Source organism: Limulus polyphemus, unplaced genomic scaffold (genome assembly GCF_000517525.1).
Source record: "Limulus polyphemus unplaced genomic scaffold, Limulus_polyphemus-2.1.2 Scaffold1364, whole genome shotgun sequence".
NCBI lineage: Eukaryota > Metazoa > Arthropoda > Merostomata > Xiphosura > Limulidae > Limulus > Limulus polyphemus.
This window is the reverse complement of record NW_013666974.1, coordinates 87,534-103,476: the sequence shown is the minus strand read 5'-3', so window position 1 is coordinate 103,476 and position 15,943 is coordinate 87,534. Positions and strand designations below refer to the sequence as shown.

The window sequence follows — 15,943 nt, the reverse complement described above, 5'->3', positions numbered from 1 at the left end:
AACCTATCCTAAGATTACCTAGACGAAATTACTCCATCCTAAATCACACAAACAGGAGAAAACAAATTTTACAACCCCCTAAATTGTACTGACCTGTCCTGAATTTGTTGAGTGGGATTAACATCAACTTACTCACACATAACTTAGATCATGTACGGTTTATTCAACTCAGCCTTAACTTAAAAGACCGTTTAACCCATTGGAATAACATATAAGTACATAGATCGTGATATCTTATTCTAATAAATTACATCATTTTAACCCACTCTAGCATAATCTAGCTTGGATAAATTCTAAAAAAAAATACTTGCTATCAACTATGGGAAGCCATCATGTAACATGACAGCTACACACAAAGTAAATAAATAAAATAGCGAAGTTTACTGTTTATACATCACAGGCAGATTTTTTTTTGCCATAACATAACATCATATTCACAGGCTGAATTATGGGACACATTTATATTATAGATAGAAAAATGGCAGCATTTAAAACAAAAACAAAACCTCATTTGCTTAACTGTGGTAAAGTAAGAGTGATATTGATCTATATAAATACCACACAAACTCTATATCTTTCAGTTCCTTGTATTAAAATGCTATTTCGACTGCTGATGTTTTGAGATTAACAAATTTTCTGTTACAATCAAACCGTTACCCTTTGTAATAATGGGTTCTAATAATGGGTTCTCCTACCATCTTAGATTTGAACCCATACGAGGACTCAGGATACAGACCACCCAGGGGCACACTTGTCAAGTCGTGTTACGGGGAGCTAGTCGACTCAGGTAGAAAATGTCACTTCTGTTGTCATTTACTCTCCCTTCCATAATTGATTGTTTTGTTCCTATTTTCTCATCTAAAAAAAATCGCTCTTTTCTTTTCAAGTGTTCATTTCAGTTCCTTAATGTATGAAGAAAAAAAACAACCTAACTTTTGCTTAATGACTCACCAGCTAGATCTCCTGCATACCTATACAGCTAATTAAACAAAACAGCAGATAAATAGTTAGTTCTGAACGTTGGTTGCTTTAGTAACAGACTAGCTCTAAAGTGTCATGTCCTGAAATTCCACTCCAAATATTCAAATTTTGGTTTAAAAACGCAGTTTGTATTCAAAGGATGACTGCTAAGTTTGTTTAATCTTGATTTATATGTTGGAAGAGGAATGAAGGAGGAGAAACTAAATTATAAGTCATTAATCGTGGAGCTTATAAGTAAAGCAACGTCCTTTTAACATTCGCCTATCTTTACTTAAGTCTTTAACTTCGAATCAAAATAAAAGAATAAAACCGTACGAATGGTATACAAATGACTTGAGTCTGACAACCACGACTGGTTTAGCCCTAGAGGGCAATTTTCATTAGAATTCATACTGCACGTGAATTTAATGTAAAAGCATGCGGCATGCACGCTCCAAGAAGAATGAAAAAAGGTGCCGCGTGGAGGCAAGGCATAATGTTTTTACCCGCTAGCGCCAGTGAACAGGTGCACACAGTTCAATTTTAATTAATTTTGCCTCATTAGAGTCTTGAAAGAAGCTATCAATCCCAATAGCGAAGCGGAAATAGCACAGTAAGAACAGCTAGCGTTGAATAATCCCTGAAATAGATTTTTTCCTGTGGACTAAACAGCCTGTTTTTAAAAACTAGTGAGCCACAGCGGTTTGTTATAACCGTTTTATGGCTATTTATCATTGGCCACAAATAAGGGACTGTCTTCAAAGTTATAAAAAATAACAACTTCATAGATGTGATTTTTATGCATATACACACACACAAATATATATATATATTGCTCTATTTAAAACAAGAAACTTATTCTGGTGTGATAGATCAACTCTTATATGAATATACACTATAATTACAATATGACAAGTCTAAAACTTGGGATTAGTATTACGATTATTTTAAATATTTTTACTTTTACTCAGTGATAACTCTCTGTTACATTTTTTTAAAAAGTTGTGTCTGTAAATTTGTTGGGTTGTCCATTCGAAAACAAACAGCCAGAGGGTCGCCACGTCTGATTCGTGAAAAAGAAATAAATTTGTAAGAAAAAGACACAAGAGTCATCAAAAATCATGGCGCTAGAAATACGACATTAGTAGCCAAATGAAGCTCATACCATCATGGAAACTACCAACAAGTCAACGTGGTTTCTAAACAACATATTATATAGAATCACCGCTACTTTTTCCTATGAAGTATTTATCTGGTCTGCTAATACAATATGGATTAAAAGTCGCTATACAGTTTTTTTTATTGAGAACATACTTTAATTTATTGCTATTTCTCTGAAACAAACAATAATTAATTTGGTTTTAATTGTTCGCAATATTTTTTTTAGAACCAACCGTATAATACTAATTATACCAAGTGTACCGAGCGTATAGTACCAGCTGTATAGTAAGTTTTATTTTATCCTGCATATCTTTACATTTTAGATGGATGAATAACTGGTTAAGTGAAATGTACTGAAGGATAAAGTGAGGGATTTAGTTAACCTATTCAATCTTAATTCACACTAAATCTATAAAACATCCAAATTTGGCATTAAAAATGTATAGAGGGAGACTGCAGGCTAGAATTATATGAAAAGAGACGGTAAATATAAAATGTTTGTATTGTTGTATTTCGCCGTCCCTAACTTTTAAGTGATAAACTAGAAGAAAGCTAGATACTCTAATCGAATAGCGGGGTTTGGGCACTCGTATAACGCAAATGGAAGGATGAGCATATTCGATGACAAGGTTCGATCCCGCGACCCACAGGTTACGAGTCGAGTACCTTAACCACCAGACCATGGCTATACAAAATGTGTAAAAGGAAACTGAAAAATACAAAATGGGCAAAGGGAAAATAAAAATGAAGGTACAAATATGTAAAGTGTGACTAAAAATTAGATACTTGTAAAGTGAAACTGAAAAGTTTCGTGTGTTTTTATTTTTGTTCTTGGATTTAAAGAATTGTTAATAATCTGGAAAGTAATTTACATTTGAAATTAAAATATGTATTTATTTAAAATCCAATAATGCTCTTCTAGTTCTGCAATTGAGACCACATGTTAACATGAAAATCGTTAACATTATTAAAATCATTGATGCAAAAAAGGCACTTCGTTGGTAATAAGATGTTATGCACCCGATTCGTATGGAGGTCCTACAATCACAAAATGGAGGGGAGGACTTTCTTTCTTCTCTCAAGAAAATATTCAGATCACAGTGTTTCTTAAGCATAACGTATTTGTTACGTTTCCTAACCTTTCGTAAACAGGTTTTCTTTTTAATAAATATATGCATTTTGTTTCTCGACTTATCAACGACAGATTTTTTTTGCTATTCTATTTCCGAGTTATTATTTGATAATTAATTTTAAGTTATTATGAGCTGGTTTGTAATCATACTAGCAATATGTAGCACAACAATAAAATATATATAATGGTCTATAGTCATGCTAACTTTTTCAAAGTCTAGGAAGACTTGTCAAAAGTAGTAAGTTAACCAGTTTTGATAATACATGATGTCTCTCCAGAATGGTTGGAAGTTCAAGTGAGTTTTCCTACTCCGACTGTCCACTTTGTTAAAGTCCCCCCACGAATATTTGTAGAACAGTCCATTTATTTCGGGCGTGGCATGGCTTGATGGTTAGGACGTTCGACTGATTTTAAAGATAAGTATGCAGTATTAATTGTAAAGGTTAGCAGTTAATATTACAAAAATATAAAGCGCGAACTTGTTGTATAACCTTTTTTACTGTGAAATGAACATTTTATATGAACTTACATCCTGAATTATTATTTTAAAACGAGAAAAATTGTTTGTTGTTGGAATTTCTTGCAAAGCTACTCCAAGCCTATCTGTGTTAGCCGTTCCTAATTTAGCAGAGATAGACTAGAGGTAAGGCAGCTTAGTCAACACCACTCACCACCAACCTTTGGATTATTTTTTTATCAACGAAAAATAGGATTGTTCGTCACATTATAATGTCTCCACCACTGAAGGGGCGAACATGTTCGGTGACGGGATTCGAACTAGCGACCCGCAACTTGCGAGTCGATTGCCCTAACCATCAGCCCGAGCGAAAGAGAGCTCAAGTATAAGTAATACTAACTACATCTTCTACCATAAGATATTTATGATGTCAGAGATAACTCTTATTTGACACTTTTGTTTCATCACTAATGGGGTTGCCCGTAGAGAAACTTATTAACTCCAGAAATAAGAAAAATGAATAAACAACTTCCAGACTAACTTCAAGGTTTGGTTAAACTAATTCAGTTAGAGCATCGCTAAAGCTAATTAATTAATTGAATTAATTTAAAAATGCATTATACATAACCCTAGAGTTACGGAACGCGTCTGTTAACTCTTAATAAAATAAGTCGTTCATTGGGAGCTATGATTCGAAATACCTCGCTCTTCCTGTTTTTACATCTCTGGTAAAGCTGCCATAGGCTTCGTGTTAAGTGTTATTACACGTGCATGAAGATTCTGACCCTACAACTAGTTAGGTGTTTCTTTGTTAGGAAAGATTTTGATAGGTATTTTTTTAAAAACTTCCGAAAGACTAAGACGTGAAAAAAAATTAAAACACATAAACTTTAGCAAGTTTTGTAACTGATGGCAATAGATTTGAATCTGGAAAACTCGTTTAGAAAGCAGCTTAAATTTATTCGATTAATTTATGAATGTTTATAAGCTTTATAACGAAAGCAGTTTCGTTTAGATCTCATATTGTTTATAATAGGAGACGATTCTATTCTAAGGTAAGGTAAGTTGAAGCCTTTTAACTCGGAAATTCAGTATAAATTCTTTTCGTCAGAGACGATTCAAAAAACTTATTTTTTGTCCTCTCTGAAAATACATGATGATGTAAACCCCTTTAATCTCAAAAATCGATGCTACTTCTTATATTTGATGGCGAATTTGAAATTCCTAATTCGTTACCATCTTTAGAAATAGACGACAAGATCAAAGGTATAAAATTAGGGTTAATATGGATTTTTTTTTCGTCAGCGATGATTAAAAGTAAACCTTATTATCTGTCTGTGTGTGTGTGTGTTGTTGTTTTTTCAGAGTAAAGTCACTTTGAATTATCTGCTGTGTCCACAGAGAAGAATCGAACCCCCGATTTCAGTACTATTTGTCCTCTCAGAAAATACACAATATTTGGGCTATCTATGCTCTGCCTATCACGGGTATCGAAACCCAGTTTTTAGTGTTATTAGCCTTCAGACTTACTACTGGGAGGACATTCATATTTAAAAATAGTTGTTCTGATAACTTGTAATCACAGTTTAATTCTGTAAAGTTTTAATGTTCTGATAACTTGTAATCACAGTTTAATTCTGTAAAGTTTTAATGTTCTGATAACTTGTGAGTCACAGTTCAGTCGTATAAGGTTTTTTTAATTTGTAAATCACACTTCAGTCCTATAAAGTTTTAATGTTCTGATAACTTGTAATTCACAGTTCAGTCGTATAAGGATTTTTTTTAATTGTAAGTCACACTTCAGTCCTATAAAGTTTTAATGTTCTGATAACTTATAAGCTACAGTTTAGTCTTACAGAGTTCTTTATGTTCTGTTAACTTGTAAGCCACAGTTCAGTCCTATAATTTATTTAATGTTCTGATAACTTTTAAGTCACAGTTCAGCCCTACAAGGTTGTTAATTGTATGATAACTTACAGGTCACAGCTCAGTGCTACAAAATTCTTAATCTTCTGATAACTGTTAAGTTACATTTCAGTGTTACAAATTTCTTAATCTTCTGAAAACTGTTAAGTTACATTTCAGTGTTACAAATTTCTTAATCTTCTTATAACTGTTAAGTTACAGTTCAGTTCTATAAGGTTTTTAATCTTCTGATAACTGTTAGGTTACAGTTCAGTCCTATAAGGTTTTTAATGTTTTGGTAACTGTTAAGTTATAGTTCAGTTCCATAAGGTTTTTAATGTTATAATAACTGTTAAGTTACAGTTCAGTCCTATAAGGTTTTTAATGTTCTGATAACTTTTGAGTCACAGTTGGTCTTACATTCTTAGAAATACTGTTTTCACGTGATGTACTTTTCTGTTATTAGTCGTTTCTTTCAATTTTCAAATTATCCTGATTTATCATAAACGAAACGTACTGCAAAAAGCATTTTTCAACTTTAAATGTATTGTATGGTTTTCTGGGCCAAAGTAGACGCTAACAATGTACTTTGTAAATATATTTTCTTAGTTTATCAAGTTGTTCAGAAATCCGTTCATATTTTGAACATACTTGCAGGTTTGTAATATTTAGCTTCCGCCTCTATAAGGTTGAGAAGGAGAACGTAGTCATTTAATTCTCTCTGTGGTGTTCTCACTTACATGTGTGTATATATATGTGTATACTTTATATCAGATAATAATTGGTGAAATATCCATTATTTTCTTTCTTCTCCTCAGAAGCTTGAGCAAACGTCAACCAATATGAAGCTAAAAGCTTTTCGTTCTTCATAGTTTCTGATAAGCAAGTCTTGTACCTCCTAACAAGCTAATTTCTCTATTATTCATTACTTTTCTTCAGTAAAGAAGACAGTTATACAGGTTATCACAGGCTCAGTCGAAGTGGCTATTACTTTATTTCAAATCAAGTTGTTTAGACAATATTCTTATCTTTAACAGATCAAATTATCTTAAAAGAAAGAAGAACATGAAAAATAAGAAAGAAATTCTTTAAAATTCATTGCTGTTTCAGAGTTTTTCATTTTTTAAAAAGTAGGTATTCATAATTTAATTATCTCATCTCTTATTCGCTTATCTTTATTTGCCTGGATTGTTCTTACTTGTTACTAGAGAATGCTGTAAGTCAATACTATTATTACTTATTACTTGGTTGTCAAGATATTCTCGCCTTAGTAAGAATCCACTTGGTAGAATTAGCATTACAAATAACATACAAAAACGGTCACATCTTTATTCAAACCGTCTATAGAAATATTTTCCGGTGAATCATTTCAAGGATATTTAAACACTGTTTAGTTGTCCCTTACCTGCACCATTAATTTTGCTTTAATAAATCAATACATAATTAGCATTCTTTAATTTTTAAAACAAAACTTTTTTGTTCTTCTTTGGCGTTTTAAGTCGTTATTTTTACTATGTTAATTAAAGTGAAGTTTGCGTCAAAAGTCTTGTTCAGTCATGAATCTAATTACAAAAATCCTAGTATAGAAGGGAATACTATCATAACACTTGTATAAAACAAACGGTTTTGTTGGTGGCTTACTTCCTTTCTGATAGTCTTGAATATCATACTGTCAGTAGGCCATTCTTCTCGGTGTCTTTCCTAGCTGAATTCACATTTAAACTGGTGATTGCTTGTTTTCCTATAGAAAAAGTTACATTTTGCAAAACAGTGAATCAAGTGCTTTAGGAGTTCAAAGGAACGTAAGAAATGTTACACTTATAAAATAAAACGTAAATGATTCATTATAAAGATGATCTCCGTCACAGCTGTTACAAGACAAAACATTACGCCACGAAAAGGATATATGTGAAAGAGGAAAATGTAAAAATGTTTTTTTTTAGAAACTTAAGTTATTAGAGCAAAGAGATCTTTGTTCTAAAACGACAGAAATAACACAAATTGTTTGTAAAATTTCGTAGTTTTAATGCCATAAATACTATATTCTAAAAGGGGGGAAAACCTAATCGGATTTAAAACAGATTTTAAACATTTACAAATTAGAGCTTTTATTAAACAGTAGCTTTATAAACTACAAAGTTTCTTTCATGCAGAATAAGCACAAGAAATGGGTATATATATATATATTCAGTCACTGTTGATACTATTAAAATCATTTATACACATTCTTTTCTTTTCAAAAAACATATATCTACAAAATCTCATAGAAAATAGACAATTTGAGTAATTATGCAAATTAGAAACGCACAACAAGTATAAAACAATATACTGCAAATTCTGAATTAAAAAACGACTATTTATATTTCTAGTATTTTGAGAAGATAAATAGATAGATTGATAATCAGACAGGTAAGCAATGAAATAGACTGAAGGTATATACATTTCTTTGTTTGATAACTTTTTTTGTGCCATCACAATCCTTGTAAACTTTTTTCTTATGACAAAAAAAAAAAAATTAATGTCGATCAACTAATTATATAGCACAGCCCATTTATACTGGTCATGCATCATAGCCAATTAAACTAGTTAAAAAAGTCTGTGCAGATAAGTTATATAGAACTTCCTATGATAAAAAGCCTATTGTATATGTGCATTTAAACGACGCGTTCTCGTAGAGAAAGTCTTGCTACTCTCTTCTGCACCTGTTCAAATGAGGAAGTTCCCACTTTTTAAAGCTGATTTAAAACTGATGCAATCACGTCAGTTGAATATCTATATATGTGTATGAAGGATATCTATATATATACTGACATGTACACGCCCAGTACAAAGAACTACTAAGTTCTAATTTTTATACTATTTTTTGTCCTCCTACTTTACATACTTTATATTGGAGTATTGCTTATGTAATGAAACGTTCTTTTTTTTTATATGCTAATAATGAGATTGAGGTCACATGTTCATGAAATGGATCAGTTTGAACTGTTTGATCATCTATAATGCTACGTCACTAAATAATGACGGTTCTATGTGCATATGTAAATAAGCATTGTGGGTTAAGCAGCTTTGAAAACACCATCACTGGAATAAATATTCGCATAAATTTGTCGGAAAAGCAGAATTAAATCATCAGTGGTCATATCGTTAAAAATTACAATAATTTCAAACATGCAAATAAATCCCCATGAATACAGTTACTTATTATATAGATGTCGCTATTCATCTTACTAGGTATATTATCGTCTTTTATTTACAGTCATTAACTGAACACAAATATGTGATTATCTTGAACTCAATACATAGAAGATTAAAAAATAGATTCTTGGGTCCTCGTTTTTACCTTTCAAAACGACCATGTGTCATGCAAGTACTTTTTTGTTGTTTATTAACCATCCAATCACTTGCAGTAAGTCACATTTCTATTAAACTCTTGTTTGTCTGTTTGAAGTAAAGCACAAAGCTACTCAATGGGATATCTGTGCTATGCCCACTGCAGTATTGAAACCTGATTTTTAGTTATAAGTCCTTAAATTTACCTTTAATTAACCGAGGAGCTTTAAACCGTTGTTTTTGTTTGTTTGTTGGTAAGCACTCTTTGTGCTGTGCCCACTGCGGGTATCGAAGCTTGATTTTTAAAGTTATAAGCCCTCACATTTACCACTAAGCCACCGATGGGCTATAAATTATTGTTTGTTTGTTTTTAAGCACAAAGCTACACATTGAGCTATCTGTGCTATTCCCACTGTTGGGAACCAAAGAGCTTTAAACTATTGTACCATTGGATTTGCTGCTAGACGACGATTCCCTCGTGCCGCAGTAAAAACAGCTCGGATACCAAGTATGTCGTAAATAGGAAAACAAAATATGTACCTTAATTGTCTCGTTAATATGGTGAACACGTTCAACAATTAGCCCAGTTACACCACGCCATTTTTGATCATAGTTGACGATCCCTACCGTGAGCACAGTGCAACTTTACACTGTGAAAAGAAATAAAAATAAAAAAAGACAAAGATTAAAAACCTCTGTTAAAGTTATGTGTGTCACAGGAAACTCTTGAAATTTATATGAAATTTTTTAATACCGGTAAAATACAAAACATCCAGCTCGGTGTTTAACACAAAATGGTCAAATGACAGTGAGTGGAGTGAATCAAATAGTTTGTTATGAGAAAGCGCCAACTCCTAACGAATATCAGGTTGGACAATCTTTCGCCGCCATGATAACCTGAAATCCTTTGGAATGGTATAGTCTTCCGAATGTAACTGTATTGTTCTGTTTTTTTTGTTTTTTTTTTGTATTTATGGCAAAGCTACTAAGGCTATCTGCCGCCGTCCCTACTTTGTACTACTACAAAGAAGGAAAGCAACCAGTCAACAGCACCCTTTCGCCCACCATCCACTCTAAGGAATGTATTGTAATTTTTATAAATCACCCATAGCTGAAAGTGTGGGCAATATTATTTGGTATCCAAAACCGTACCACAGAACTAACCCGCGCTCCTTCCGGTGGTAACGAAAAATATCTTGTTTGATATTTACCCATTCGTCAAAGTGTTTGTTTTACCTGTTGGTTTGTGTGTTAAGGCAGCAAATGCGACGTCCAAGCTCAGCCCATAAATATTTAATTGAATTGATATCCGTTAAATTTACTAACCAGATTAATATCATACAATACGAACCCAGTCGATTGTTGCCTTGTTATGAAAAGCGTACTTATCCATCAAGGTAGAAATGCATAATTGTGAGGAAACCATGATCGGCAAGAACGTTTCGGCTGTACATCTGTAAATGACACAAAGGATGTGACTTCTACCACAAGCAGATTACCTACACCATTATTTCACCTCCAGGAATTGTCGGTACAACACAATCAAATCAACTGCCTCATATATTTTCTCTGTTATTTTACTTTACTCATTAATTAGACCATATCACACATTTCCAGGCAATCGTTGTCCTCTGTGTGTACACTAAACACCTCTGAAGCCGCACATTCACATTTCCATCAGAAATAAGCAGTTTGTGAATTGGTTTTCAGGTATCAAATGATAGATTTTCTATGTATTTCACACGGTATGGTTGAAATTGGTCAATTGGAATACAATCTAATGTTTGTTGCACTTTACAAGTCTGTTCGGTCGTCCTTTCTTTCAGACAATGATCAGTGGTTGATGGTTGCGATTCTAATTTTGTTCTTAATTTTCAATCGTCACTGTTGACAGGTGTGATGACAAATGTATTTGAACAGCCTGGAATAGAAATGGTATTTCATAATGCAGCTCTTGCTAAATGAGCACCCTCAAATCGAGCCCTTTTGAAAGTTGAAGAGATTCTTGTTTATACCTATTGTCTTGCAGAGTAACCACGATGTATTTATATATATCTGCATTTAACAGACCTCAGGCAATCTCCAGATCTATCACATGATCAATCTGTCGTGCACTTGGAAATAAATATAATTTTGTGAATTTTGCGCAAAGCTTGTCGAGAGCTAACTGCACTAGCCATCCGCAATTTTGAAGTGATAGTCTAGAGGGAAGGCAGCTAATCAAAACTACTCACCACCAACTCTTGGGTTACTCTTTAGTAGGATTAGCCATAACATAATAAGTCTCTCACGGCTGAAAGGGCAAGTATATTTGGTGACGGAATTCAAAGCCGTGACTCGCAAATTGCTATTAGGTTCAGCCGTTCTTAAATGATAAGGATTAAAAAAGTTTTCGATTTTTTTTCCCACCGGGAGTCGTCTGTGTACTTCAAGGTTCACTTCAGATGTAATATTATGAAACTAATGAAACATTTATATACTATATTTCATCATATATATATATATTTTAACCCACATAGAAATAATAGAAATAATACTTTTTTTTTACTCGTCTGTGTACTCCAAGGTTCATTTCAGATGTAATATTATGAAACTAATGAAACATTTGTATACTATATTTCATCATATATATATATATTTTAACCCACATAGAAATAATAGAAATAATACCTTTTTTTTTTTACATTTCATATAAATTGTAGTTAAAAAATACGGAAATAAACTTCCGTATTGATATCGCCTTTAAACGCCAATTTTAGTTATGGTACTTCTATTATTAGTCACGTAATCTATAGGTTTTATGTAAATTTAAAAAATAATAATAATTCTTTTGCACGTCCGTTATTCAACAAAGTTCCAACTCACTCAAATTGCGTGTTCAGACTCAGTTATTGTTAAGCAAATTCTTAAGTTAGTTTACATAGACCGCAGTACATCTTGTATTTTACAACAAAAATAAAAGAATTATATTATTTTAAGAGCTTTCCCGATGTCTTTACAGATTTAGTTTAGGTAATTAAGAAAATTTCTTAGTGTCACGGAAACTTGAAATCTCCAAGTTTATTAGCACTCCATCCACACAAAGTATTTATTCATATACGTGCAGTAGCAATCTGTTTATACCGGAGTAAATATTCAGAAAACAATACTTAAATATGAATACTTATAAATTTTTCGATATACATGGCTGTATAGAGTTACAAAAGTATTCAAAAGTATTTCTCATCAGATCCGAAACGTAATGACGTGTATGTGGAGAAAATGGAGGACCCGTAAATTCCGATAGTACTTTCTTATCTGCAACTTAGCAATTAATACATGTGTTAGTAGGTAAAAGTGTTTATATTATCTCAATAGAAAGTAAACTTGATTTTAATGCTAGTCACATGGGAGACGTTAGTGAGCTTATACTGGTCATAAGTAAGATGACCTAATTAATGAACCATTGGTTTGTTTCACTAGTTTCAATGTATTATAATAATAATAATAAAAGAGCCTCTGTTTGTATGACCATCATAGCTTCAAGGGGAAAAAACCTAGCGGTTAAGGTTAAGTTTGAAGTTAAACACAAAGCCACACAATGGGCTATCTGAGCTCTGCCCACCACGAGTATCGAAACCATGTTTCTAACGTTGTAAGTCCGCAGATATACCTTGTGCCACAGACCCGAAACTTTGTATGCATACTATAGCCCTTAACCCCATAATTCTGCTTCCTGAAGGTCTATAAAAAAGTATCATATTTTTTTCTAATTCTCACTTACTGAACATTATGTGAAGGTTTTCTGCCAAATACTCTTTTTCAACACAAACATGGGAAGAAAAATACAAATCTGAGAATTATAAAAAAAATGAATTGAACTAAGTTTAGGAAACCGCAACAAACAATGGGAAGAAAAGTATGAATCAGAGAATACTGGAAAAGAATTCAAATTAAAACACAGAAAGAAAAAAAAACGAATCTGAAAAAGCTAAATTAAAACTATTTGCTTTTAATGAGATTTTAAATGAATTTAGTTCCGGAAGTGGCAACAGACAAATCAGTTAAAGAATTGAAGCATTGAGGTACATATAAAAGTACTTAAGATAATGGAGACACTTGACTGGTACATTGAGGCCTTTGTGAATCATTAGGGGACCTTAGACTCCCGCAATGGAGCGTGGGTATTTTATGTTAGTACAAAATATAAGAAAGATGAATGAACAAGTTTTAAGTTGTTGTTTTTTTGTACAAAACACTTTCATTTCTTAAAACTAGTGTTCACAGTAGCGCCCTCTAATATGTCCCTCCACAATTGTAGCACAAAAACCCTTTGCTCTTTGTTTAAGTCTGTGAGCCATTTCAGTGGTCAGTAAATGCGGCCATCAACAGGTTCTAACAGATAAGCAGGAATTAAGAAATTACAATAAGGAATAAAACTCTTCTGTAAGCTTATTTCAACCAATAAGTAAAAGTTTTTCTTTTACTGCGAAGCCGCACACAGGATATTTGTGCTGCGTTTACCACATGATTCGAATTCTAAATTCTAGCGTTATAAACTTTCGAATTTACTGCTGATCCATTAAGACATTTCTAAACCTAAACTGGGTATTTTTAGTGTTACTTCAACCGAAGACAGAAAAATATATAGTAGATTTGAAAAATAGAAATACCTGTGAACGAATGACAATATTTCTTAATATATATATATTTTTTGTCATAAATACTTGAGAACAAATAAACGTAATTTTCATAAAATATCGCCCTTTTCAATATTAGCTGCGATATGCTTGTTTGTCTAACACTCATTTGTCCCCTTCCAGTGCCTCAGCGGTAAGTCTGAAGGCTTAAAACACTAAAAACTGGGTTTCGATACCAGCGGAGGGCACAAAACAGATAGCCCATTGTGCAGTTTTGTGCTTATCAACATACAAACAAAAAATATGTTATTTAAAATGTCGTTATTGTGACTCCAGTCTTTGCACTGTTTCAAATATGGTTTAACCCTAATCGTCTGCTTCAATGTATTTAGCCCATGCTTATTCCATGGCGTACTTTCCGCTTCAGTATAAAACGTTCCTCTTGATTTCTTTTATTCAAATGTCTTACTTAATCGTGTAAAATAGTTGTTACTATGACTTATGACATCATCCAGAATTTATGTTAAATGTAACGGGAAGAATGCTAACAAAAAAATTAACACAATGAGTACATTAAAAACCCGACGGGAATCGTTAAGAGTAGCACTTAAGATTTTGGTTCTTGCTAAATATCCGAAATGACCAAAAGATAACTCTTAAAGTTTTATCTGACGTGAGTCGCTAAGAAACTTAACACTTAATGTTATACCCTACATAAACCGTTATGACAAACGAATCTTAACACATTGGTCCATGGTAAATATCCGACGAGATTTACTAAGAAACATAACACTTAACGTTATACCCTTCATAAATCGTTATGAAAAACGACTCTTAACACATTGGTCCATGATAAATATCTGACGAGATTCGCTAAGAAACATAACACTTAACGTTATACCCTTCATAAATCGTTATGAAAAACGACTCTTAACACAGTGGTCCATGTTAAATATCCAATGTGAGTCCCTAAAAGCAACACCTGAAACGAAAAACACATTAAATACTTGCCATAAACTGTTAAAATAACACTTAACACAATATTCATGTTAAATGTTCGAGAAAGTGCTTTTTAGTGGACCTGTAAGTAATGGTTAACAGTAAATTTCATGTCTATGAAGATTCTTAACATTTTCAAACCAGAAATTTTAATCTGAAGACGATTATTAATAAAACATCAGACCTGTGAAGGTTTTCGGCTCTTGAGACACAACTTACTGTGGGAAATAGTGCAGGTAATGGTTTTCTCATCTCATTAGAGTAAGATGATTGCCAGTCTGTATAAAGGTCAAGAAGTAATAATGTGATTAAAAAAATGGCAATACGGAATGGTTTAAAATCTCAAAGGATGTGAGACGAGGATATATGATGTCACTTTATTTCTACACTTTATATGGTGAACAGATTACAAGATAATCTCTAGAAAACGAGCAGGAAGGGATTCAAACTGGTGACCTTCAGATATGCAGATTACACCATTGTGATACGTTTTAATAATCAGAGCATAGAAAAGGGACATTCCTGAGTACAAATATAGCAAAAATTATGGAAATTGACAACCAGAGACTAAGTACCGTTGCTCATCTCTGAGGAATAAATAAATATCACATAAACCTAAGGTGCTAATCAGCAGTTTAGTACTAATTGAAATCGTCTGTTGCCAACTTAAATAAATCTGAAGGTGGTGATTAGCAGTTTAACTTTAACTGAAGGCGTTCGTTGGTAACTTAAATAAACCAGAAGTTAGAAATTTAAACCTGAAGGTGCAAGTAATTAGCAGTTTAGCGTTAAATGGAGACTTCGTTTGACTTAAACTAGAAGGTATTTTACAAAGCTTGGTTTTCTTGTTTGACTGTTAAGTTTGAACGCAATTAATCACTATACACTCAAGTTTTTATATTAGAAACCTGACCTTTAAAAAACTGTAATAGTGCGTATATATATATGGAGACGGAAAACAATTAAACGATTAACTTAAACAAAACTTTTGCATTCGGAAGATTGACTTCTAAACGTACGAAATTCGTTTAAAACTTGTGCATTTCTAAAACACGTAAAAGTACGATATTTGGTTTTTCAACCTGAAAGGTGTCTTATGCGGCACAGGAATAAAATTTCAAGTCAGAGACCCCAAGGTTCGGGAATAGCCAGCTCTAATCTAGAGCTGCTGACCAGAGAGTTTGTTTGTTTGTTTGTTTTGATTTTCGCGCAAAGCTACACGAGAGCTATCTGCGCGAGCCGTCCTTAATTCAGCAGTGAAAGACTAGAGGAAAGGCAGCTAGTCATCACCACCCACCGCCAACACTTGAGCTACTCTTTTACCAACGAATAGTGGGATTGACCGTTACTTTATAACGCCACCACGGCTGAAAGGGCGAG

At 33.0% G+C, this 15,943-nt stretch overlaps 1 protein-coding gene across 2 annotated transcripts in view; it reads left to right on the top strand.

The window, feature by feature from the left end:
* The window catches only part of LOC106463274 (hepatocyte nuclear factor 6-like), a 206,009-nt gene that overhangs the window by 131,621 nt on the left and 58,445 nt on the right, over positions 1 to 15,943 (top strand). The window contains exon 2 of one of the 2 annotated variants that reach the window (XM_022390720.1): positions 704 to 787. The exons of the other annotated variant lie outside the window; for it this stretch is intronic. Coding sequence (XP_022246428.1) covers positions 704 to 787 — 84 coding nt within the window. The remainder of the gene's footprint in view (positions 1 to 703; positions 788 to 15,943) is intronic. 2 annotated transcript variants of the gene reach the window in all.